The sequence below is a fragment of the Numida meleagris genome, chromosome 2 (assembly GCF_002078875.1).
Source record: "Numida meleagris isolate 19003 breed g44 Domestic line chromosome 2, NumMel1.0, whole genome shotgun sequence".
NCBI classification, from domain to species: Eukaryota; Metazoa; Chordata; class Aves; order Galliformes; family Numididae; genus Numida; species Numida meleagris.
This window is the reverse complement of record NC_034410.1, coordinates 131,888,854-131,910,228: the sequence shown is the minus strand read 5'-3', so window position 1 is coordinate 131,910,228 and position 21,375 is coordinate 131,888,854. Positions and strand designations below refer to the sequence as shown.

Here is a 21,375-nt window from a genome sequence, read left to right as displayed (position 1 = left end):
TTAATTTACTCTTCATTTCTCGAGATGAAGTTTTATTAATTAATTGATTATTCCATATTAAAATCAGTAGTTTTCTTTGAGATTAGTTGAGTTTCTTTCATTACTTTATGCATAATTTCCATAACATTCAACTATCTGTTTAAAACTAATCAAAAATATGACATAACAACATTCATACTACAGTATTGCACTCAGTATAGTATTGGTCATTCCACTCTCTGGAATAGATGCTGGGAAAGTGTGTGTGCTTCCAGTTTCAGTTAGGTAGGCTATGGTTAGTTCTGAGACTGGAGGTAGGAATGAATGGATGCGAGCCAGTAAAAAGAAGAAATATAGAGATTTTGCACTGAGACTACAAATCTTTGGAAAATGTTTATTTCCACACTGATTATTTCTGTCTGTTTCTTTTCTTGGAAATAAAGAAGCTTTCCTCCTTTTATAACACGTTTTTGTTTTTTTTTTTTCCAAAATTTCCTCTATTTTTTCCTCCTCTTTTTTTCCTCTATCTAATTTTACCTCTATTTGGTTACCCATACAGGCTTCTGGTACTCAAGCGCTTCCTAAAATATCAGTACAGTGTGCCAAAGAAATTCAATGTGAATCAATGTGAAACTATTATCAGATTCTATGTTACTTAAAATGTCTGAACTTCCCAATTTTTCACAGCTATAGGTTTGGACTCTTGTCCTGAACCACAGACACCAAGTAATGGGATCAAAATTGGAGACAGATACATGGTTGGAGATGTGGTTTCTTTCCAGTGTGACCAGGGTTATTCCCTTCAGGTGAGCTAAGTTTACCCTTTCAAATGGTGTGTTTTAACACTTTAACATAATTATGGTTAAGACTGTCAGTATCAAGTGCACGCTGAACATTTCAGGAGCTGTGAATACATTATTAGTTTGCAAGACTTACATATATTTCTACAAAATATTAAATTTCCAACCACCTAAATATTCTGTCAAGAGTCTGTGGTTCTGTGGTTCTTCTTCATTAGTGATTATAGCTTATCTATTACTGATGATAATTCAGTTTTGTTTGTTTTGTTTTGCATCCTTTGTTTGTTTTCAGACTTCAGTACAAACATGTGAGCAGGCAAGCCACAGTACATTCCTGAAATAAAGGAAATACAAAGAACACTGGAGCATAGATTATGCAAGCAAATATGAAAATACTCCTCCTTCCATAACATTTTTCTAGCACAGAGAGTGTGACTTTGTTACTTCATCTATTTTTTTTTTTTCTTCTAGAAATGAACAGATATGCTTACTTGTACCTATGGAGAAAGTGTGTTTATTTTTATTCTAGGAGAGGAAGTTAATGGTTTGCACATTAATAAATAAACTATTTGTTATTACTCTGGATGCTTTACAGATAGTTGGTTCCCTCAAATGTTACAGACTCTGAACTGATAGGGAGATTTAACATTAAAATTAACAACTTTTTTTTTTTCTATGAATATTAAACAGACAAGATAAAATGCTACTGATTTTTTTTTTTCTGCTGAATCATCTTCATGTGTGCACTGTGTGGCTTTGCAAGAAATCCCTAGTACAGTTTTCTCTTAGGAATTTTCATTTTAATTTGCTGTCCCTGGAATACAATCACAGTTACATGAAGCTAATGAACAGTAAATGTAGTGGTTTACTCTGATGGATTTTTGAACAAGTCTATAACAGATTGCCTTGAAATCGTAACATCTACTCTGTTGCAAAGATTTTCTGTAAATATCTCAGCTTTTGGCTACTTATGCTTTTTCAGAGTTGAAGGTAAGGACTAAATTTAGTATACAAAGTCACAGAATCATTTATTATGAGTTTAAAATGTTAATGGTATCTACTGTATATAGTTAGTATCTTTTTTCATATTCCACAAATTGTGCAGATCAATTCTATGTATACATTGTTTCAATGAGATCTTTATTTTCTAAAACCTTGATTTAAATTAAAGCTGGTACTGTGAAATTCATCTGGAGACTGTTAGAAACAATATTAAGGGAATAAATAACAATTTTCTTGTTGGCTAACTGTCCCTTGGTTAAGATTACATTTGTCTCTCTTGTCTTGAAAGTTTGATAAAATTCACAGTGTACAGTCTACATTTTCTACCCTTCTAAATATATTCTGATGGTTTTTAAATTATTCATTTGTTTCACTGGAATGCTAATCATGTAGCATATGTCGTATACTCTTTATTATGCAAATTAACAAATGTTATGTTATTTTAGGGACATTCACATATCACCTGTATGCCTGGACCAGTAAGAAGATGGAATTACCCAATTCCAATATGTTTAGGTATGTTCACCATACGTAAAACTTCTTAAACATGTTGGAATGAAAAATCTAGAGATATGTAGAAGAGAAAAAATATGGAAAAAATGAGAGAACGTAATTAAAAGTGAAAAAGATCAGATTGAGATGAAGATTTTTTAAGTATACTGCAGATTTTGGCAGAACTTCTCTGGAATGCCCAGTCAAAAGAAGAAATAAGTAGATATGCACCAGTCACAGTCTCCTGTGTTACTTATGAGACATCCAGAAACCTTTACAAACATAGTTAATTTATTTATGAATCATTTCCACAGTAGAGTGATGAGTACTACAGAAAATACAAAAGTAAAAATAGCATTACATTATCATCTCTGATGAATACACCATGAGGCATGTGTGCCCTATTTAACAAGATACACTGTCTTTCAAATTAAGCTATATAGAAGACTATATTAATATTGTTGGTAGAAGCACTGGAAGCCTGTCAGAAACCTAAAGAAAGTATCTGAAATTCACTAAAATATATTCTCTTTAGGTGATGAATAAATATGAGATATGAAACTCTTTTTGCATTCTTTTTCACTGAATAGAAATGGCTTTTTCTTTGGGTTCCCTGATAATAAAATTTATTAATATTTGTAATCTTCAGTGTATAGAAAACAAGATGCCACAGCTCTCATTCTAAACTAAAAACATTATTCAATTATTATTAAATTATAAACAAAGATTGCAGAGTGAACGCCTCTCCTCTTTTCAAGCACATGCGTCCCTCAAATTAAAACCTAGTCAGTTCAGATAAAGATAAATATTTTTTTAAGTACCCACTTGTAAATTACTTTGTTAGAGATATTTAGTGGTAAAGGAATGTTTGTGTATCTTTTGAAATATAAACCTTGATATTTTATTAGTTACCATGAAAGGATTCTCAATGGTCTGCAACATTTTTTAGCTCACTCTGTTCTACTGAATAATTTTTTTTAAAATTATTATTTATTTATTTATTTATTTGCAGCACAATGTGGTGGTGGCATGTCAGACTTCAGTGGAGTGATCCTGAGCCCTGGGTTTCCTGGCAACTATCCTAGTAGTTTGGATTGCACATGGACAATAAAGTTGCCAATTGGTTTCGGTATGTGTTCATTCATGGATTAAATTTGTTTTGGTTTGGAATGGTTTATAGATTCAAAGCATATTATATGTTTTAAGATATTATGAATGTTAATCCTGGCAAAAAGAGAATTTTGAATTTATTTAAAGAAGTAATCAGAACCTTAAAAGAAAGATTTAGAATTAAAAACCTACAAGATTCTTTGTTTTTCATTTAAAATATACTGCAATTTTATGATAAAGGTACAATTGTTTAATTAGAATTAAGCACAGTTTTCTAACTAAACATACTTGTTTTCTCTTTGTGAAGCCATAAATCCAGTAAAAATATCCCAAATATTTTAAACCAAGTCAGTATCAGTTTAGAAGAGGAAAAAGCTACATTTGAGTTGATTTGGCTTTTTTGCATGTCCTAGGTGAATATAGCAGCAGCACAGAAAATATCCTTGGAAGGGACCTCTAGAAGCCTCCCACTCAAAGTGAAACTGTCAGTAATGCTTGATCAAATCTGCTATGATTGGCATATTCTTCTCAGCAGGGCTGTTGCTCACTCAGTCTGTTCCCAGAATGTACAAACAGATTCCCCATATGCAGAACTGCTCCATGTGCAGAACTGTTCATTGGTGCAAACCTTTAGCCTTTTTTAAGGATTGTTGACATAGTCCTCCAGGTTTTTTTTTTTTACTTTTCTCTTGGACAGAAGCCGATGGTATGTCAACCATACTCCCTTGTTTAGTATCCTCCACAAATTTGTTCAGGATGATTTCCATAATCTAGGTCTTTCATGAAGTCATCAAATAGTTTAAGCTTCGATATCAGTCCATGGAATACTCTCTTCGTTACTGGCTACCAACTGGATATTAAACAATTTCGAAATGTAGCTTCAAAGTTCAGCTCTTTTTTAACCCAATTCCTGTTCATTCATCAAGCTTATATATTTTCATCTATATTAGAATGCTATAGAAGACAAAATCCAAAATCATAGGAGAGTAAAAGGATATTATATTCACTGTTTGCCTTTGTCAACATGGACAGTAATTCAATCATAGAAGGAAGTCAGTGCTGATCATGTGTAATTTTTTGTTAGTAAATCCAGGTTGGCTACTCCTGTGTTCCTTTTGTCTTTTATGTGATTGGAAATTGATTCCAGTTAGACATAATCTTAGTCCATAGGTTATGTCTGTAACCTTTCCATGGGCTGCAGTGAACCTGCAGTTGTCATTTATCAGGTCCTCTTTTATGTCTTTAACTTCTGCATCTTCAGCCTTTTTCTTGTCACCAGGGACTTTGATTCACCATAATTTTGCATAGACAAGAGAAGTATTTCAGTTATAATGGCCAACCCTCTAAAAACCTTTGTGGGGCTCTTATATATCTACTATTGCAAAATTTTGATTCAAAGCTAGCCAATAAAGTTGATCCATCTAAATTTTTACATTTCTGGTAGCTGTATAGGAGCATGTGCACTTCTTGAAGGTCTTTATAAGTTGGTTGAATGGCATTCTATCTAAAAAAATATGTCTCAGTGTTTTCCATTTGATAATTACCATCTTCTGTCATATTATTTATTTGATGATAAGGAATTTCTGTCTATTCAGCAGTAAGTGAATGTGTCACCCCAAATACTTTACCTTTCTACATCTGTTCAGATTACTCCTCTGTTCTTTTTAAAATCACTCCCATTTCCTTTTTAATTTTAAGTCCCATGAGTTTGATTCACTTATGATTTACATGAAAGCCATTTATTCTGCATGAGCTGTTTAACATGAAGATTATTAAAACTTCCGTAACACTAGCTGAACAGAATCTATTATTGTGGGAAATACATTACCTTGAGATAGGGATTTCCAAATATAATCCAACTGTTATGTGTGCATTTTGTTCAAAAGTCATAAGATTAAAGTTAACTGTTGATATTTTATTCAAATAGCATTGATACTTTAATTCTGCCGTTATGCCATTACCTGACTTTCAAAGAGCTTGATCTTACAGCTTCTGGAAGCTTTTTAAGAGTCATAATGGTGTCCAGAGTCCTCAAGACCCGTGAAGATCTCTGCTAGTTTAGTTACTGAAATATATATATTTATATAGCAAATAGTAGATTTATCCTAATAAATCAAAACTATAGGAAAAGCTGTGTAGGCTAAATAGTGTTCTCTACCAGATATTTTCAAACATTGTCTGTAATAAAGAAAAACTAACAATCTGGAACTTGGATTGATTCCATTTCAGATTCCATCATAAGATGGTACATTCAAGTGCATATGAAAACTTTTTTTTTTTTTTGTACCAAATATATTCCCGTCTACTTCTTGTCTTGCTTTGTTGCTGTCCTCCCTCTTTTCCAGTACTGACTCCTTCCTCCAGTCCTTTTTGTTTGCTTGCATTCTCTCAGATTAATGTTTCCATTTCTCACTTCACATTCAACAAATCAAATTCAACTCTTCAGTCACTCATTTAAACTATACATTGTTGTTCTGTATTATTTAATTTCACCTCCAGCAAGAAGGAAATTCAGTTATTCAGTTTTTTTTTTCTTGGCTGAAATAAAAAGTTTAGCTCCACCAAAATCAGATTTTCTAAACTCCAATTTAGTCACTGAATTTATTTTATTTATTTTATTTAACAGTTCCTGTTTTCAAGTTCATGAGTAGGAAAACAAATGTTCCCTTTACTAGAAGAAAATGAAAACTGCATGGATTGAAATGAGCTTAACATATTCACTATTTTTGTATATTACTTGGAAGACAAATAATACTAATATTAAATTTAAAGTAAAATAACTTTTCACTGTAAAAATGAAAAAAAAAAAAAAGATATTTGAAAAAGTGATGATTAAATCTGGTTTTAGTGATGGTGTGGTTATATTGCCCAGATAGGACACATCTAACTCTTCCAAGTTGTTCAATGGAAGAATCAAAAACACTGTCATAGGAACTTCCCATAAGATTTCATTTATTTAAGTGTTTCTAATGAAAATATTACCCAATTAGTAGGTATAGGATAAAGTATAGAATGGGTTGGTTTAAAGGAACCAAATCAACTCCCCTGCCTTAGGCAAGAATGCCACCCACTTCCTGGTTAACCAGGAACCCATCCATCCTGGCCTTGAACATTTCCAGGCATGGAGCATCCATAACTTCTCTGGGCAACCTGTTCCTGTGCCTCACCACCCAAATGCTGAATCATGAAGTCTAAGCTTTTTGCCTTCATGTTAAACAATGTTCTAATCTATATCAATGGCTCTCTGTTTATTTGCAAAGAACATATAAGGTTACTTTTATATATTTTTTTGCTATTCATTCTGAGATTTGTACTTAGATTTTACACAAGGGCTGCTCTGAAAGTAATGCCTTCTATTTAATTATGTTGGACTGTGACATCAGAGGTGGTAACATACTCTGTCACATTTTGTTGCCATGCGACATACAGCAGCAGAGGGGCAGTCTGACAAAAAGGCACCTGGCATGGATGTGTGCATGAAGCAAAGATGTGGAAATGAATTCCTCCATGTGGAAAAAATTGCACCCACTAACCTTCATCAGCCCTACTGAACATTTATGGACACCAAACAGTGGACACCAGCACAGTGAGGTGGTGGGTGATGTGTTTCAGTAGTGGTATCAGCAACAGTCGACCACCTCTGCTGGTACAGATTTTTAAGGAATGCGGAATGCAGTCTCTTGTTCATCACTTGGGAAATACATAGCTAACAGTTGTGACTATGTTGAAAAATAATGTTTTGTAACTGAGAATTTTCTCTATCAAACTGTGTTATTGTGCTCTTTGTATCTGTTGTAGTTTTCATGGATATAAATAGGAGGCATTACTTTTGGAGAAACCTAATATTATAAATACATGAAATAGTCATTCAAGAGGAATGTCCAAATGACAAAAAGCTTCACAAAAAAAAAGAAAATCCTGTTATAAAAATAAAAATGTGAGTGACAAATGGAATCAAGCAAGGCTGAGCAATGGATGAATATTTGGGAAGGTGGATGTTCAGGAATTTTTGGAAAAAGACCGAAACGTACGGAGTGGATTGACAGGCAAAATTATAGAGCTTCTCTGTATCATAGTGAGTGAAAGAGAAAAAAAATGTCAGTAAGATAGCATGAGTTTATGAGTATGAGGTGTTATTAAGCAAAGACAGCTTAAACTTCGGACAAGTTTTGGTTCAAGGAATTAAATAAAACAGTAGGTCTATAAATATCATGGATAGAGAGATAGCAAGATCTGGATATCACAGAATCACAGAATCACAGAATGGTTTGAGTTGGAAGGGACCTTTAAGATCATCTAGTTCCAAGCCCCCTGCTATAGGCAAGGACACCTCCCTCTAGACCAGGTTGCTCAAAGCCCCATCCAGCCTGGCCTTGAATGCTTCCAGGGAGAGGGCATCCACAACCAATCTGGGCAACCTGTTCCAGAGGGCATCCACAACCAATCTGGGCAACCTGTTCCAGTGTCTCATCACCCTCACAGTAAAGAATTTCTTCCTAATATTTAGTCTAAATCTACCCTCTTCCAGTTTAAAACCATTTCCCCTCATCCTGTCACTACATGTCGTTATAAAAAGCCCCACCCCAGCTTTCCTGTAGGCCTCCTTCAATTACTGGAAGGATACTATACGGTCTCCTGGATTCTCTGTATAGTAAAGAGAATTTGTAAGGTTTTGGAAGGCTGGCAAAATCAAATAATTACATTTTTAAGCAGAAACTTTCTTATTGCTTATAGACTATCTTCAGGGAAAAAAAGAAATTATTAAGGTAATGTTAATTTAATTACAAAGAAGCCTTCTTTTCTGTAGCATATAAAATATTATATGCTTCAGAAAATTATTCATAAGCTTTCCATGGCATCTGGGAAGAAAACTCTAAAAGGCAGTGACAAACACTAGCTGTTACTGTTTAGGAGTTACTAATTTATTTGTGAGTTTTCAATAATTAATTTGACATTATATGATTTCCTTTCAGTGGTATATGAAATCATGCTGCTTGTCTTTGCCAGATACACCAGTGGGGCTTGTCATTTTCCTAAGGAAAGTACTCTATTATCATCCCATAGTTGCGTTAACTTCAGTCAAAACACTAGCACCACTTCGCTGTATTTTATTTAGACATATGTATAAACCACAGTATTTAAAGAACCCTATAACTACTCATTTACACTTTTGAGACCCTAAAATAATCTATGTAATCTGAATTATATGGATAATATTTACTGTGCCTCATTATATATATATAAACTAAACGTTTTCTTCTCTGTAAACTGAGATTTCAGTTTATATACCACTGAAATGCAAATGTCTCATGGGTAGAATTCAGGCACTTCATATGTGACACACACACACACACACACAAAATTCTTTTAATAGAAGCAAATACTGTTTTATGTAATTAAAAACAGGAAAGATTTCTAAAAAAACCCTAACTATCTAAAAAAGTAGGTTTTGAAAACTAAATTGAATGCAGTCAACATTCAGAAATGAAATTTGTCCTATTCATATAATTACTGAATCATAGATCTCAAATTAGAAGGAACACACAAGAATCATCAAGTCCAACTCCCAGTTCTGTACAAGGCCACCCAAAAATTGAACTGTATTTGAAAGAGCATTGTCCCAGCTCTTACTGAACTCCAGCAGCTTGGTGCTGTGACCACTGCCCTGGGGAGCCTGTTCCAGTGCCCGACCACCATCTGGTGAAGAACCTTTTCCTAATCCCCAACCTGACCCTTCCTGACACAGCTCCATGCTGTTCTCTCTGGTCCTGTCACCATCACCAGAGAGAAGAGATCAGCACCTGCATCTCTGCTCCCCTTGTGAGCACATTATAGGCCATCATGAGACCTCTTTTGCCTCATCTGCTCTAGGCTGAATAAACAAAGTGATCTCATATGTCTTCCACTCTAGATCTTTCATCATCTTTCTTTCCCTCCTTTGGACACTCTCCAGTCTTTCTATGTCCTTCTTATATTGTAATGCCCAAAAGTGTACACGGTGCTCAAGGTGAGGCTGCATCAGTGCAGAGCGGAGCAGGGCAATTCTTTCCCTCAACCCACTAACAGTGGTTTGTATAATGTGCCACAGGGTACAACTGGCCCTTTTGGTTGTGAGGACATAGTGCTGACTCAGATTCAACCTGCCATCAACCAGAATCCCCAGATCCCTTTCCATTTGGCTGTTCTCAAGCCTCTTTTTCCCCATTTGTACATATATCTAGGGTTGCCCCATCCCGGGTGCAGAATCTGATACTTGCTTTTGTTAAACTTCAGTGGTTGGTGATTGCACAGCCCTCTAACTTGTCAATAGCTCTTAGCAGTGCCTCTCTACTTTCATGGGATTCAACAGCTCCCCCTAATTTTGTAACATCTGCAAACATATTTAGTATGCATTAGAGTACTGCATCCAGTTCATTTATAAGAAAACTGAAAAGAATGGGACCCAGAATGGAGAACTGTGGAACCCCATTAGTGACTGACAGCCAGCCTGATGTAACCACATTTACTGTCACTCTTTGAGCCTGATCCATCAACCAATTATTCACCCATTATAGTATGTATTTTTTCTAGCTGTATGCTGGATGTTTTGTCCAGAAGGATACTGTGAGAAACAGTGTCAAAAGTTTCGCTGAAATCCAGATTGTTTATATCAACTGGCTTCTCTTGTTCATCTAGGTGGGTAACCTTGTTATTAAAGAAAATTTACCTTTGTGAAACAGGATTTTGCCCTCATGTGTTGGCTGTGACGAGTGACTGAGGTTGTCGTTCAAGTGTTCTTCATTAATAAATAGCTTACTATTCCAGAATATAATTATCTTACAGATCAAAGCCATAGATCAGGTGTGCTTTACCTTGTTAACATCTCAGGATTAGTAAGGTATGAGAAGAAAGAATGCCTCACACTGAATCCTATAAATTATACCTGGGAGCATAAACATGCGTTTCCACTGGTCACATTGTTTTCTGATATTATCAGTCTAAAATATACATACTTTATTTCCCTCCCCGGTATTGAAATCATTGTCTTCTATTTTCTGACATATTTTTCAGGTGTCCATTTACAATTTGTGAATTTCTCAACTGAGACCATTCACGATTACTTAGAAGTCAGGAGTGGATCTACAGAAACTAGTACTGTTATTGGGAGACTAAGTGGCCCTCAGCTACCAGCCTCTCTGTTCAGCACAACTCATGAAACTAGCTTATACTTTCACAGTGATTACTCACAGAACAAACAAGGATTTCATATTATATATCAAGGTAAGAGTTTGATATTCTTACGTGGAAACAAAGTGGCTGTTGAAGACTGCTTCTTGGTTTGCCAGTCCTGAGAGTTAAACATTAAATAAAACTGACAATGAAAAGGAACAAATAATTGTGTATCTCTTTAAAAATAGGTTAACGTGCAAGCAAACGGATTATTGTCCATATCTGAATTTGGTTGGCATATTAATTTACATTGCCAGGATTTACAAAATAAGCATGTCTGATGTTTGATCTTTATAATCATAGAAATCTCAATTTTGTGTCTTGGGTTTGAGAAGAAAAAGTTCTAAATACTGATTTAGAGCTCTTGATAGGCTTAGATAGAGTAATGGTAACCCAAAAATCTCTCAATCCATTTAATTTCCTAGCTGGTAATTTCCCTGGAAGCTTCTTTTTCTGTTGTTCCCAAATAGACAATTCTGAACTGGTGAAGATATTATAGTTCTACATATATCGTTGTTCATTCATTTAAAAGGAACTATATCACCACTGTTCACAGGAAAAGGTCAAGTGTATATTTTAAACTATACCTGTTTTCATGATGTGAATAACATCAGAAGATGATTTTAAGAGATTTTATTTATAGCATTTTGTTACTACTCTTTCAAGACTAACAAGGCTGAATTGATTTGAAGTCTGTGTTACATTCTGGAAGAGAGCTAGCAAAAAGTGCTAGCTTTTAAAGCAAAAATCAATTTTAAACTAAACTGCTTGGTAAGATTTTATTCACTTCTCTGTGGAATATGATATAATTTGTAGCCATAAGGGAACTTCAAAATCTACCAACAAGAAGAACAGTAAAAGATTACTGCTACTAATACTAACAGAAATCATTTTACAGATGCTGCTATTTGTGAGCAGATAATTCCAATAAAGGTCCTCCCAGTGACTTTTATCATACAAGAGAAATTTTTTTCTATCAAACAGTTACAATTTAAAGCATTCTGATTTTGCAGATTTTGCATCGCATGTATATTCCTAGTTTTATAATAAGCCAATGTTTCAAGTTTTGGAAAAGATAACCAAGATCATAGAATCATAGAATCATTAAGGTTGGAATAGTATTACAAGATCACCTAGTTCAACTGTCCACCTATCACCAAAGTTGTGCACTAAACCATGTTTCTACCACATCTAAATGTTTGTTGAACACCTCCTGGGACGGTGACTCAGGCAACCTCCCTTGTCAGCCTGTTCCAGTGCCTGACCACTCTTTCAGAGAAGAAGTTTTTCCTAATATCCAACCTGAACCTCCCCTGGTGCAACTTGAGATCATTACCTCTCATTCTGTCACTAGTTATGTGGGAGAAGAGGTTGACACCCACCTCACCACAACCTCCTTTCAGGTAGTTGTGGAGGGCAAAAAGGTCTCCCTCAAGCCTCTTCTTCAGATGAAACAATCCCAGTTCCCTCAGCTGTTCCTCTTAAGTCATCAGGACTATTCACTACAAAATCTTTGATATTTTTAATTCATAACAGAGCCTTTAAATTCTTCTGAGAAAACCAGTAAGATTACAGACAGGTTTATCTTTCCTCTTCCTCTTTCCTGAGAATGTATAAACAGAAACATTTGTATCAAACAAATATTCCATCTAACTCGTTACGGTATCTCCAACTGGAAAAATAAACACTGTTTAGCAGCACAGAAACACGGCTAGTTTCTGTGATCCATTGCTTTTGTACTCTCTCAGCATCCACAGTTGTTAGATTACTAATTCTATTACTGGAGGATTTGACAACATATTTGTATTCAGATTTATTCCTACCTTCATGTTTTTTTTAGAACTTTGGTCATATCCTCTCCAAAATTCGTTTACAGAGCTCTGCTTTCTCTTTACCAAGAAATCATGTTTAGTCATATGCCCTGTGAAGCTATTTCTTATTATAGGAAATTTCTTATTATTACTTTCCCTTGCTACCATAGAAGTCAGACTCACTGACCTGTAATTTCAAAGATCCTTCTAAAGTACTTATAGATGTGATTTGCAGTGGGGACTCATGATTCCTCTTGGCCAGATCTTGATTTGATAGGATATAAACCTTGGGTCAGCAGCTCTTCTGGATGAATTCTACTTGCTTCCAGTCCTCTGCCTTATCTATTTTATGTAATACTTTTGTATTTACTTCAGATTGATCTAGTGTCTTTGATCGTTGTAGTGCAAGCACTGTATCTTGTTTGGAAATCTCTACACTACCTTCAGCTATAAAGACCAAAGAATTTACTGAGTTTCTCTCAGTATGGCATATATATATGCAGAAATGTCCTTTTTGCACATTTGGCATCAAATGACTCTCCAATCCCTCTGCTTATTTCCTGCTTCTGATATTGTTAAATACTTTTGTAATTATTATTATCTGAGACATCTTCCTGAAGACATTTTTCAAATTCTTTTTGCTCTCTTTATTTTCTATTTAAATTTGGCCTGCTGTGTTTTAAAATTTTTTGAAAACACAGCCTGCTTAGTCACATGGACATTTTTCTGAACCACTACGCAGTTGCATTTTTGTTTGTTTTGTTTGTTTTGTTTTTTTTTTTTTTGCTTTGTTTTTATTTTGAATTGTAGAACATATTTTACTTGTTCTTTTAAAGTAGTAAGAATTAGCAAATTGCTAATTATTAGTAAGCTGCACTACCTCATTTTTGTACATTCCCTTTCTGAAAAATATAATATATCTCTGCTTGGTTTATTTGACATTCAAACTGCATATAACTTCTGTCATGTCTGGCTTGAGTACCAAGTTTGTTCAAAACTAAAATACCCCCATCCTTTCTTGAGAAATTTCAAACTTCTTGTTCTAGGGAAAAAGTATTCCCTACATTCAAAGTTGTATTCTACAGGTCATCTCAGTGAGGTATTGATCCAGTTCATTCATATATATTTAGGTATTCTACTACTACCACAGTTTGTCTAATTGTACTTAAAATTTCCTGTTCACAGTCATTTTCCTGATAAGAACGTTGTAGAAACAGCTCAGCATTATATTTATGCTTAGGGAGTTTTAATTTCAACCTATGAGTGCTCTGTATTGCTGCTTTTTTTTTTTTTTTTTTTCTGATAATATTTTTCCACTGTTAGAAACTTAAAAGTTGTAAGCAACAATGGTAGTCTTCCTCCTAGAAGCTTTTCCTTTCTCAGTTTTAGGAATCCTGCCACTCAGTGCTCTGCCTTTTACATCAGAGCTGTTGATTTGTTCAAGTATTCTAGCTCCCACATCTTGAGTTTTAGGCTTCTGTATTGGTGTACTTCTTAGTTTAGCTCTCATTCTGTTTCATAATACTATATGAATGACTAAATGTGCAAAGTAGAGTACCTGAATTTCCTTTGCTATTTAATGCAATTCTGCTGTTCATCCTTCTCCCGCTTTTCTTAGAGGTGCAGTGACTTTTAGCCTCATCCCTCCTGTGGCAACACATCGGTTTTCTGTACCTGTTAGTTTTTCCCATCCTTTTAATTTCAAGACTCTTCTACAGCTTCTTAATTTTAATTGTCAGGAGCTTGGATCTCTTTTGATTAAGGAACACTTGGAAGAAACTTGTAGCCAGTGGCCTGTGGTTTTAGAGATCTAAATGCATTAATCCTGTATTTACAAAAATGGATAAGGTAAAATTAAGGGGCTAGTCTCACTTTTACCTTTGCAGGGACTCTGGTCCAAATACATGCAGGGTGGATTATTGGTTTTGTTTGTTGGCTTTGTGCTTTCAGTCTCTAGAGTACATAAGATCCTTTCAACTTTGGCTGTGGTAGTACGTTTTGTACCTTAAGTTGGGAAATGTAAATATATTTTTATGCAGATTTCCAGAATTGATGTGGGAACACTTCACTATGCTTCTCCTGGTGTAGAACCAACAATTTTGAGTCTCACTGTGCTGGATATGCATGTGATATGTCTCAGTTTTTTTCGTTTGTTTGTTTTGTTTTTATTCTAATGAGAAGCATGTGTTTTTTGTTTGTTTTTGTTCTTTGTTTTTATTTTGGAAAATATAAAGTGAACAAAAATTAAATTGTATTTATTTTCTCTATTTTTGTTATCTATTTCAGCATATCAACTACAAAGCTGTCCTGACCCTCGACCATTTCGGAATGGCTTTGTTATTGGGACTGATTTTACTGTGGGACAAACTATTTCATTTGAGTGCTTTCCTGGCTACACATTAATTGGAAATTCTGCCCTGACTTGTCTTCATGGTGTTAGCCGTAACTGGAATCATCCTCTGCCCAGATGTGAAGGTGTGTTCTGAATGACTTAAGAACCCTTCAGTATTTGTAACTCCTCCTAAGAACTGTTAACTGAAATTCTTTTAGATTTTCAACTTATAGAGACACATATTTTATATTGTAGTATTGGCAGAGGAATTACTCAACTCAGTATGTGAATTCTTTTTGCAGAGAAGCTGAAATGTTTCATAGAAGTGTGTAATCACTGAAAACTTATCTGATAAGTTTATTTTTAGAAGATTAGGCTTAAGATCTGGAATATGGAGACCTGTGCTGCTTTTATATGTAAGTGGTGCTACAGAGTAAAAGCTCTACACTGAATCAAGTGAAAAAAGGAGTCAAAAATTGAATTTCTCAACTCTGGCTACTTATATTCTGTTTCATAAGTTGGAAAAAAATATGTCAAAGATGGTATAAAGTGCAGTTGCCATCTAATCAACGCTGTTTGAAGTCCTTTCTGTGTTTACTTTTTGTGAATGAGATTTTTTTAATTACATTTTTTAACCTCTTACATTTTCTTTTTACACTGATATCCTTGCAATAGGTAAGCAGATTCAAGGAACTGTGTCTTGCACATTGCTGAAGTTTTAAGGAGGCAGAGTGAATGTATATGATGATGTATACAATATTTTTTACCCCTAACTATGCTGAAAGGAACCTGTACCTATGCAACAGGCCAAAGAAGGTCAGTTGTCCAGTGTCATTAGACTCTGGAACAGTGAAGGATAGACATTGAGTTAGCACAGAAATCTCAAGAAGTATCTGTGTATCATGAAATCTATTTTTGAAAGGGCTGGCATTTCTTCAGCATGAATTAGTTATTTTCTGGAGTCTCCAGATTTGTCATATTTGTGGCAACATTCAGACAGAAGTTAGGTTCCTGAAAAATCATAGACATGGTGAAGAGACTTCACATTCAGAAACGTCATCCTGAAATCCTACACTTCTGAAACCATAAGTTCCAAACATATTTAGTTATTATTGACTGTAAATTTATTGATATGTATAAACTGAGGTTTCCACAAAGATGAGACCAGTATAAGGTGGTAAGCATTTACTTTCATATGCCAGAAAGACCCCTCACAGTTTCTGGAGGTACTCAGGATAAAGGCCTAATGTCTCTGTATGTTGAATGGAAAAAGCTCAGCATTGAGAATGCTACTTAAAATGCTGAGTAAATTAAAGAGGAATGTCTGTAAATAATAGCAGTAATGATAATAACAATAGCAATAAAAATAGCAATAACGATAATAATGTATCATAGTGCATTACTATTATTAGTAGTATCTGAATTTCTTCATTGTATTCTGAATCATCTGCCTAAAATTTTGTATTTAAATTAGAAGCTTCATTACTCAAAGATCCTTCATAAGGCAGTGAGCCATAGGCATTTCTGGGAGACGTGGTAGCTAAATTAAGACCTATCTGACACTGAATTCAGAGGGAGAAACCTCATCATACAAAAGAGAGATGACATCTACACAGTTTGTCTTTTGAAAGGCTAAGAAGTTAATTAATCACAAATGAGTTTCAACCTTCATTTTCTGGATCCTAAGGGAATAGTAATGGTTCATGTCTTAACTGCTAAACAGCTTAGCTTTTCATTATTAGTTAGTTCTTGCTGTATTTTCTGTGACTCAGAATCAAGACAAATCACTTACCGAAATGGAGTGACTGGGTTTCTTTGAATTACCTTACCTGAATCAGTAATTCTAAGCTACCTCAAAGTGTATTGCTGTGCTGATTGTCACCTCTGATGAACTTCCTTGGCATTGGCTAGAAGTTCATTGCTTCTACTTAATGTGATAAGAGAAGAAACAGATAAAAGTCCAAGTGATAGCTGATAATGAGGCTCTAATTTGTGTTGCATGATTACAGAGGGCTAACATTACTTAGATCTTCAAGAAATTTCAAGTTACTTGTTATTTGTTTGTTTTGGTATAAATATTTACTGCAGTATTTGACATTTTTGCATGCTACAAATATATATTTCATTATTTGTGAAAGAAAAAGATAATTAGGTATCTATTAGTTGTACATGTTTTGGTCTGAGGTAAAGTTCTCATGTTCAAAAGCATAAAATTGAAGTTTATGTACCTATATATGACTAATAGTAGAGATGTACAATATGTTTAAAATTTGTGTTTGCTTTAGTATCTTTATTCTAAGGCTGCATATGCTATAGCATATGCTGAAGCAGACTGTCTGAATCAACTGTGACTAAATATCCTTCCTGTTTGAATAGTTTTGCATCTTTATTCCCCTGAAATTCATGTAGCCTGTGCTCAGCACCAGCTAATCCTCTTTGACCCTTCTTAACTTGTCTTTCTCACTTTCATCCCTGTTCCCTCTCCTCTTCCAAGAAATCTCATTGCTGACAGTCATCAGCCCATGTCTTCACTCCCCTAAGACCTGGCTGCAAAATCAATTTTGTCAGCATTACTCAAAAAACCTTGAGAAGCTAAAAGCTGAATAAGATTAGTATACCAGGTGGGGTGTGAAACTGAAAGTCTTTTTACCCTACAGTTCAGAATCAAAGTTGGTATCTGTAAGCCATAATACATGCTTTACATAAATACACATGCTTTACATAAATACACAAAAATGCACAATTAATCTATATCAATATATTGTTGTTACCTGTCACAATTTTGTTAGCAGAGAGAGATACAGGAGTGATCAGAAAAGTCAGAAGCTGCCCCATGTGTTGTGTTAAAAGGGTCAATACCCAGTTCTGCTCTACAGCTCTGGTCACGTTTGCCTGACTCTTACAGTCACCCTTAAGGAGTTAGCCCACACCCAGTGAGAACTCTATGGCTAGTTTAAAGAACAGCATTCGTTGTTGAAGCAAGAGGTTATATATTCTTTTGGATTGACTCAATTAAATACATTGTCTGCAGAGCACTTGCAAGTACCAAGAATGTAAATAATGCAACTGACTACAAACACATTGAATTAAGGAATAATTCTATAGAGATTTCTAAGTTTCCTGTGGAAGTCCTCAGTATAATCGAGGTATCCCTATGGCAGTGGAAGAGAGGCTCAGCCTGTTGGTCCCAGAAGTCAGTGATGTCCTCTTGACCTGTCTGCAATGGTATCTCCCCCAGATTTCCTCCTCTCTTAAGTCATTTTTATACTGCTTTCTTACTTCCAGGTGCAACTTGAGTTGCTGTAGTCATATATATCTTTTTTGCAAATCCTGTGACAGAAAAAAAAGGAAAACTGCTAACCCAGGGTAACAACTATGAAGTTTATCAGTTCCATAGTACCATCAAGTTCCCATCCCTGTGATGTTATCAGAGAGCGTGGTCATGGTGTTTACGCTCTGCTCCACCCTTTGTACTGTATCTCTTAGAGTCAGCATACCAAGCTCCCCTGGTGTTACTGCAATGTGAGGTTGGAGGTTTGTGTTGTTTAAGGAACTATCATGGAACAGACTCCTGCATATTCATCATATTCCACCCTGGGGTTTTCTCTTAAGAGGTGGATGTCTCAATAAGTCACCTTCAATAATTATTCCACATAAGCCACCTTGTGACTATAGTCACTCAAATTTCACAATATTTAGAAGGAATTGAAGAGATCCCATACAATCTTTCTATGAGGATTAGAGCTCAAGAGGCTTTCTCACTACTTATGGATTAAGATGTTTGACTCATAGTATTTAGGAAGACTGTCTCTTATCTAAGGCGTTGAAAGCAGAGGGGGAGCATGCCATCACACCATGTCAGAGCCAATTGCAGTCAGCTTTAAAAGGGACCTGCAGATGGACAAATCTGAGCCAATGACCCATGTGGGTTGCACCTCTGTGAGAGCATGGTTAAGGAAAAGAAAACCTGCTATACAACAGCAGCTGGGAGAGAGATGAACTACCACAGACAAACCTTTATTTCCAAACCCTTATTCTGTGGTTTGACATTCTTAAGCATATTTTCTGGAATTTGGGTTACCATTCCATGGTAACCTCTTTTTGGAGTGAGGAGGGACTCTGTGGAGAAAATTGTATAGTTTTGATGAATAGTGTTCCTGAAATGCAGAGTTTAGGAAGTCCAAAAGCTGTATGGTCAATTTTGTACTGTATGATATCTAAAAATAATGCATTTCAAGAAGAATTTCAGAAAGGACTAATTTTTTTTCCTCAGAATTTATATCAGGAAATTCTAAATTCTTTTTTATACTGTGACACACAATATTTTATTTTCCAAATTCCTCTCTAGTTTTTCCCAGACATCTCAGTCAGCTTATCCTATCTCTTCTTTCACCTGATAATTTTGAGTGGCTACATTCTTGCGGTAATAAATAAAAATCATTCATTCATTCATGCTAATTTGTAGCTGTCATTTACACAAATTTATAAAAACGTTGTTCATTTTGTTTTACTTGTGTGGGGAATAGCTTAACCCAGTGTCTGAGTTTAGTTCCAGATCCAGGAGTATTTATGACTTTGGAATTGCTTATCATTTTAATTTCCATTTGACTAATAATATAAAAAATAGATCTTTTATTCTCTGCAAAGAGCTCAGTAAAATCTTTTTGATATACGCTACAGTGGTGTTATAGTGTTTACAGTATTCCAAATGTGTTTATAACTTTCACATGATCTAAGAAGAATGCAAAATTTGTCTAATATTTCTGAAAACAAATACCTTTTCTGTAGCTCTCTGTGGAGGAAATATAACTGCAATGAATGGCACCATATATTCTCCAGGATATCCTGATGAGTATCCGAACTTTCAAGACTGCTTCTGGCTTGTAAGAGTACCACCTGGGAATGGAATCTACATCAATTTCACAGTTCTCCAGACAGAGCCAATATATGATTTCATAACTGTCTGGTAAGGAATCATTTCTGGCTTTTATTTGATCTTCACGTGACACTACAAAACAAAGTATGAATTAAAATTAGTATAATTATGGTTTTATAATTTCTCCCTTGACACTGGTGTTCTGTCTGAGTGATTTGCCCTAACCCATGTTTTCCAGTGTACCATTCTTTCTAGATATTAGTGGGCATGAAGTTGCATAGCCTCTCTTGTTAAGAATTCAGAAACTGTGGATTGCCAGTAACAGTTTGCCTTGTAGATTTTTTGGTCAAGAATAGTGTATAGAAGTATGCTGTATTCAGATTCTGAAAGTGAAGTCGTACTTCAAAAAAAAAAAAAAAAGTGCAAATGAGCAGTTGCTACTGTGTATTAGGCCATTTTAGAGTAACATTTTCTTCATATCTTCCATGTTGGCTTCTTTCAAACTATTTAAGAGAACATAAAAGGCAAGACTTTATTTGGCTATGACAAAAAGAGCTTAGCTAACTATAGCTGTAAATAATCTTTATTCTCTCTATATTGAATCTATGTATTGTCTATATTCTCTTTATATTCTCTCTATATTTTCTATATTCTGAATCCATGTTTATCATGAATCTTTTCAGTTATTGAAGCCCACATTGTCCTTGGTTGAAAAGTTGGTAAAGGCAGGAGGCTATAATCTAGAGGAACAACTCCTGTAGTAATCATGAAACTATATCAGTGAGTCCCTTAGATATTTCAACAGTGGTTAAGACCTTTGGAAGCTTGCCTTAAACAATAATTCACAGACTGAGAGAGTAATTTTTTAGTCAGAACAGTGAGAGGTAATCTGGAGTATTTGTTATTGATTTAGTGTTTCTGTTGCACAGAAATATTAATTTGTCCTCATATAAATTCCTATAGACCTCAGGTTTTCATTCATAATTTCCTAAATGTTAACTAGTTGTCTTCATTGTTGAGATCATTTATGTAGGTGTTAGTTTGTTTTTCATCTTGTGTACAACAAACTGCCTTGTCCTGCATCTGAAATATTTGCCTGCTTTGCTTTGAATTCTAATAAAAATTACATCTGAATATGTACAAAGAATATTGTTCTGATAAAACTCAGGTAATTTTGAATACTTTTAACTCTTCCTTACTTGAAGAATGAATTTCAGAATCTTTCCTGAATTTAGTTATGTCTCTGTGTGCTTGCAGACATGCAGACATCCTTTCTGTATTTCATCTACACAAGATAGAGCACTACTGTCCACTTTCAGTGCTCCTCCCGCTTGTCTCTTCCTTTGTACCAAGTGATTTCATGTGCTTTCAGTTATATTCCTAGCTGCATTATAAACTTATTTCTTACAATAAATTTAATTGTGTGTATCCCATGATGAAGGTAAAACCTCAGTTTTATTTCCTTATGTGGTCTTTGATGATTTTTTTTTCATACATTTTCTATCCTATTTCAGTTAACAAAAATTTTAGGAGTATGTCCTGAAGGTAAAGCATCTATTAGGATGTTTATGTCTATATTGTGTATGTTGTTACCTATATGTGATTTCTAAAGTTGCATAAGCAGTATTCTATAATTAAATAGGGTAAGCAAATTCAGTGATATTATGTATTTACAGAAATTTTAATAGCAGTGTTTCTAGTGGAAAAAAAATACAATTTATCCATCATTCAAATGATTCCTCAAATCAGACAATGTGTAAGTCT

At 34.8% G+C, this 21,375-nt stretch overlaps 1 protein-coding gene across 3 annotated transcripts in view; it reads left to right on the top strand.

The window, feature by feature from the left end:
- Window positions 1-21,375, top strand: part of CSMD3 (CUB and Sushi multiple domains 3) — a 641,503-nt gene that overhangs the window by 530,242 nt on the left and 89,886 nt on the right. For all 3 annotated transcript variants that reach the window (XM_021388208.1, XM_021388207.1, XM_021388206.1), the window contains 6 exons: window positions 667-785; window positions 2,228-2,297; window positions 3,286-3,402; window positions 10,434-10,643; window positions 14,690-14,878; window positions 19,524-19,701. In XM_021388208.1, coding sequence (XP_021243883.1) covers window positions 667-785; window positions 2,228-2,297; window positions 3,286-3,402; window positions 10,434-10,643; window positions 14,690-14,878; window positions 19,524-19,701 — 883 coding nt within the window. The remainder of the gene's footprint in view (window positions 1-666; window positions 786-2,227; window positions 2,298-3,285; window positions 3,403-10,433; window positions 10,644-14,689; window positions 14,879-19,523; window positions 19,702-21,375) is intronic.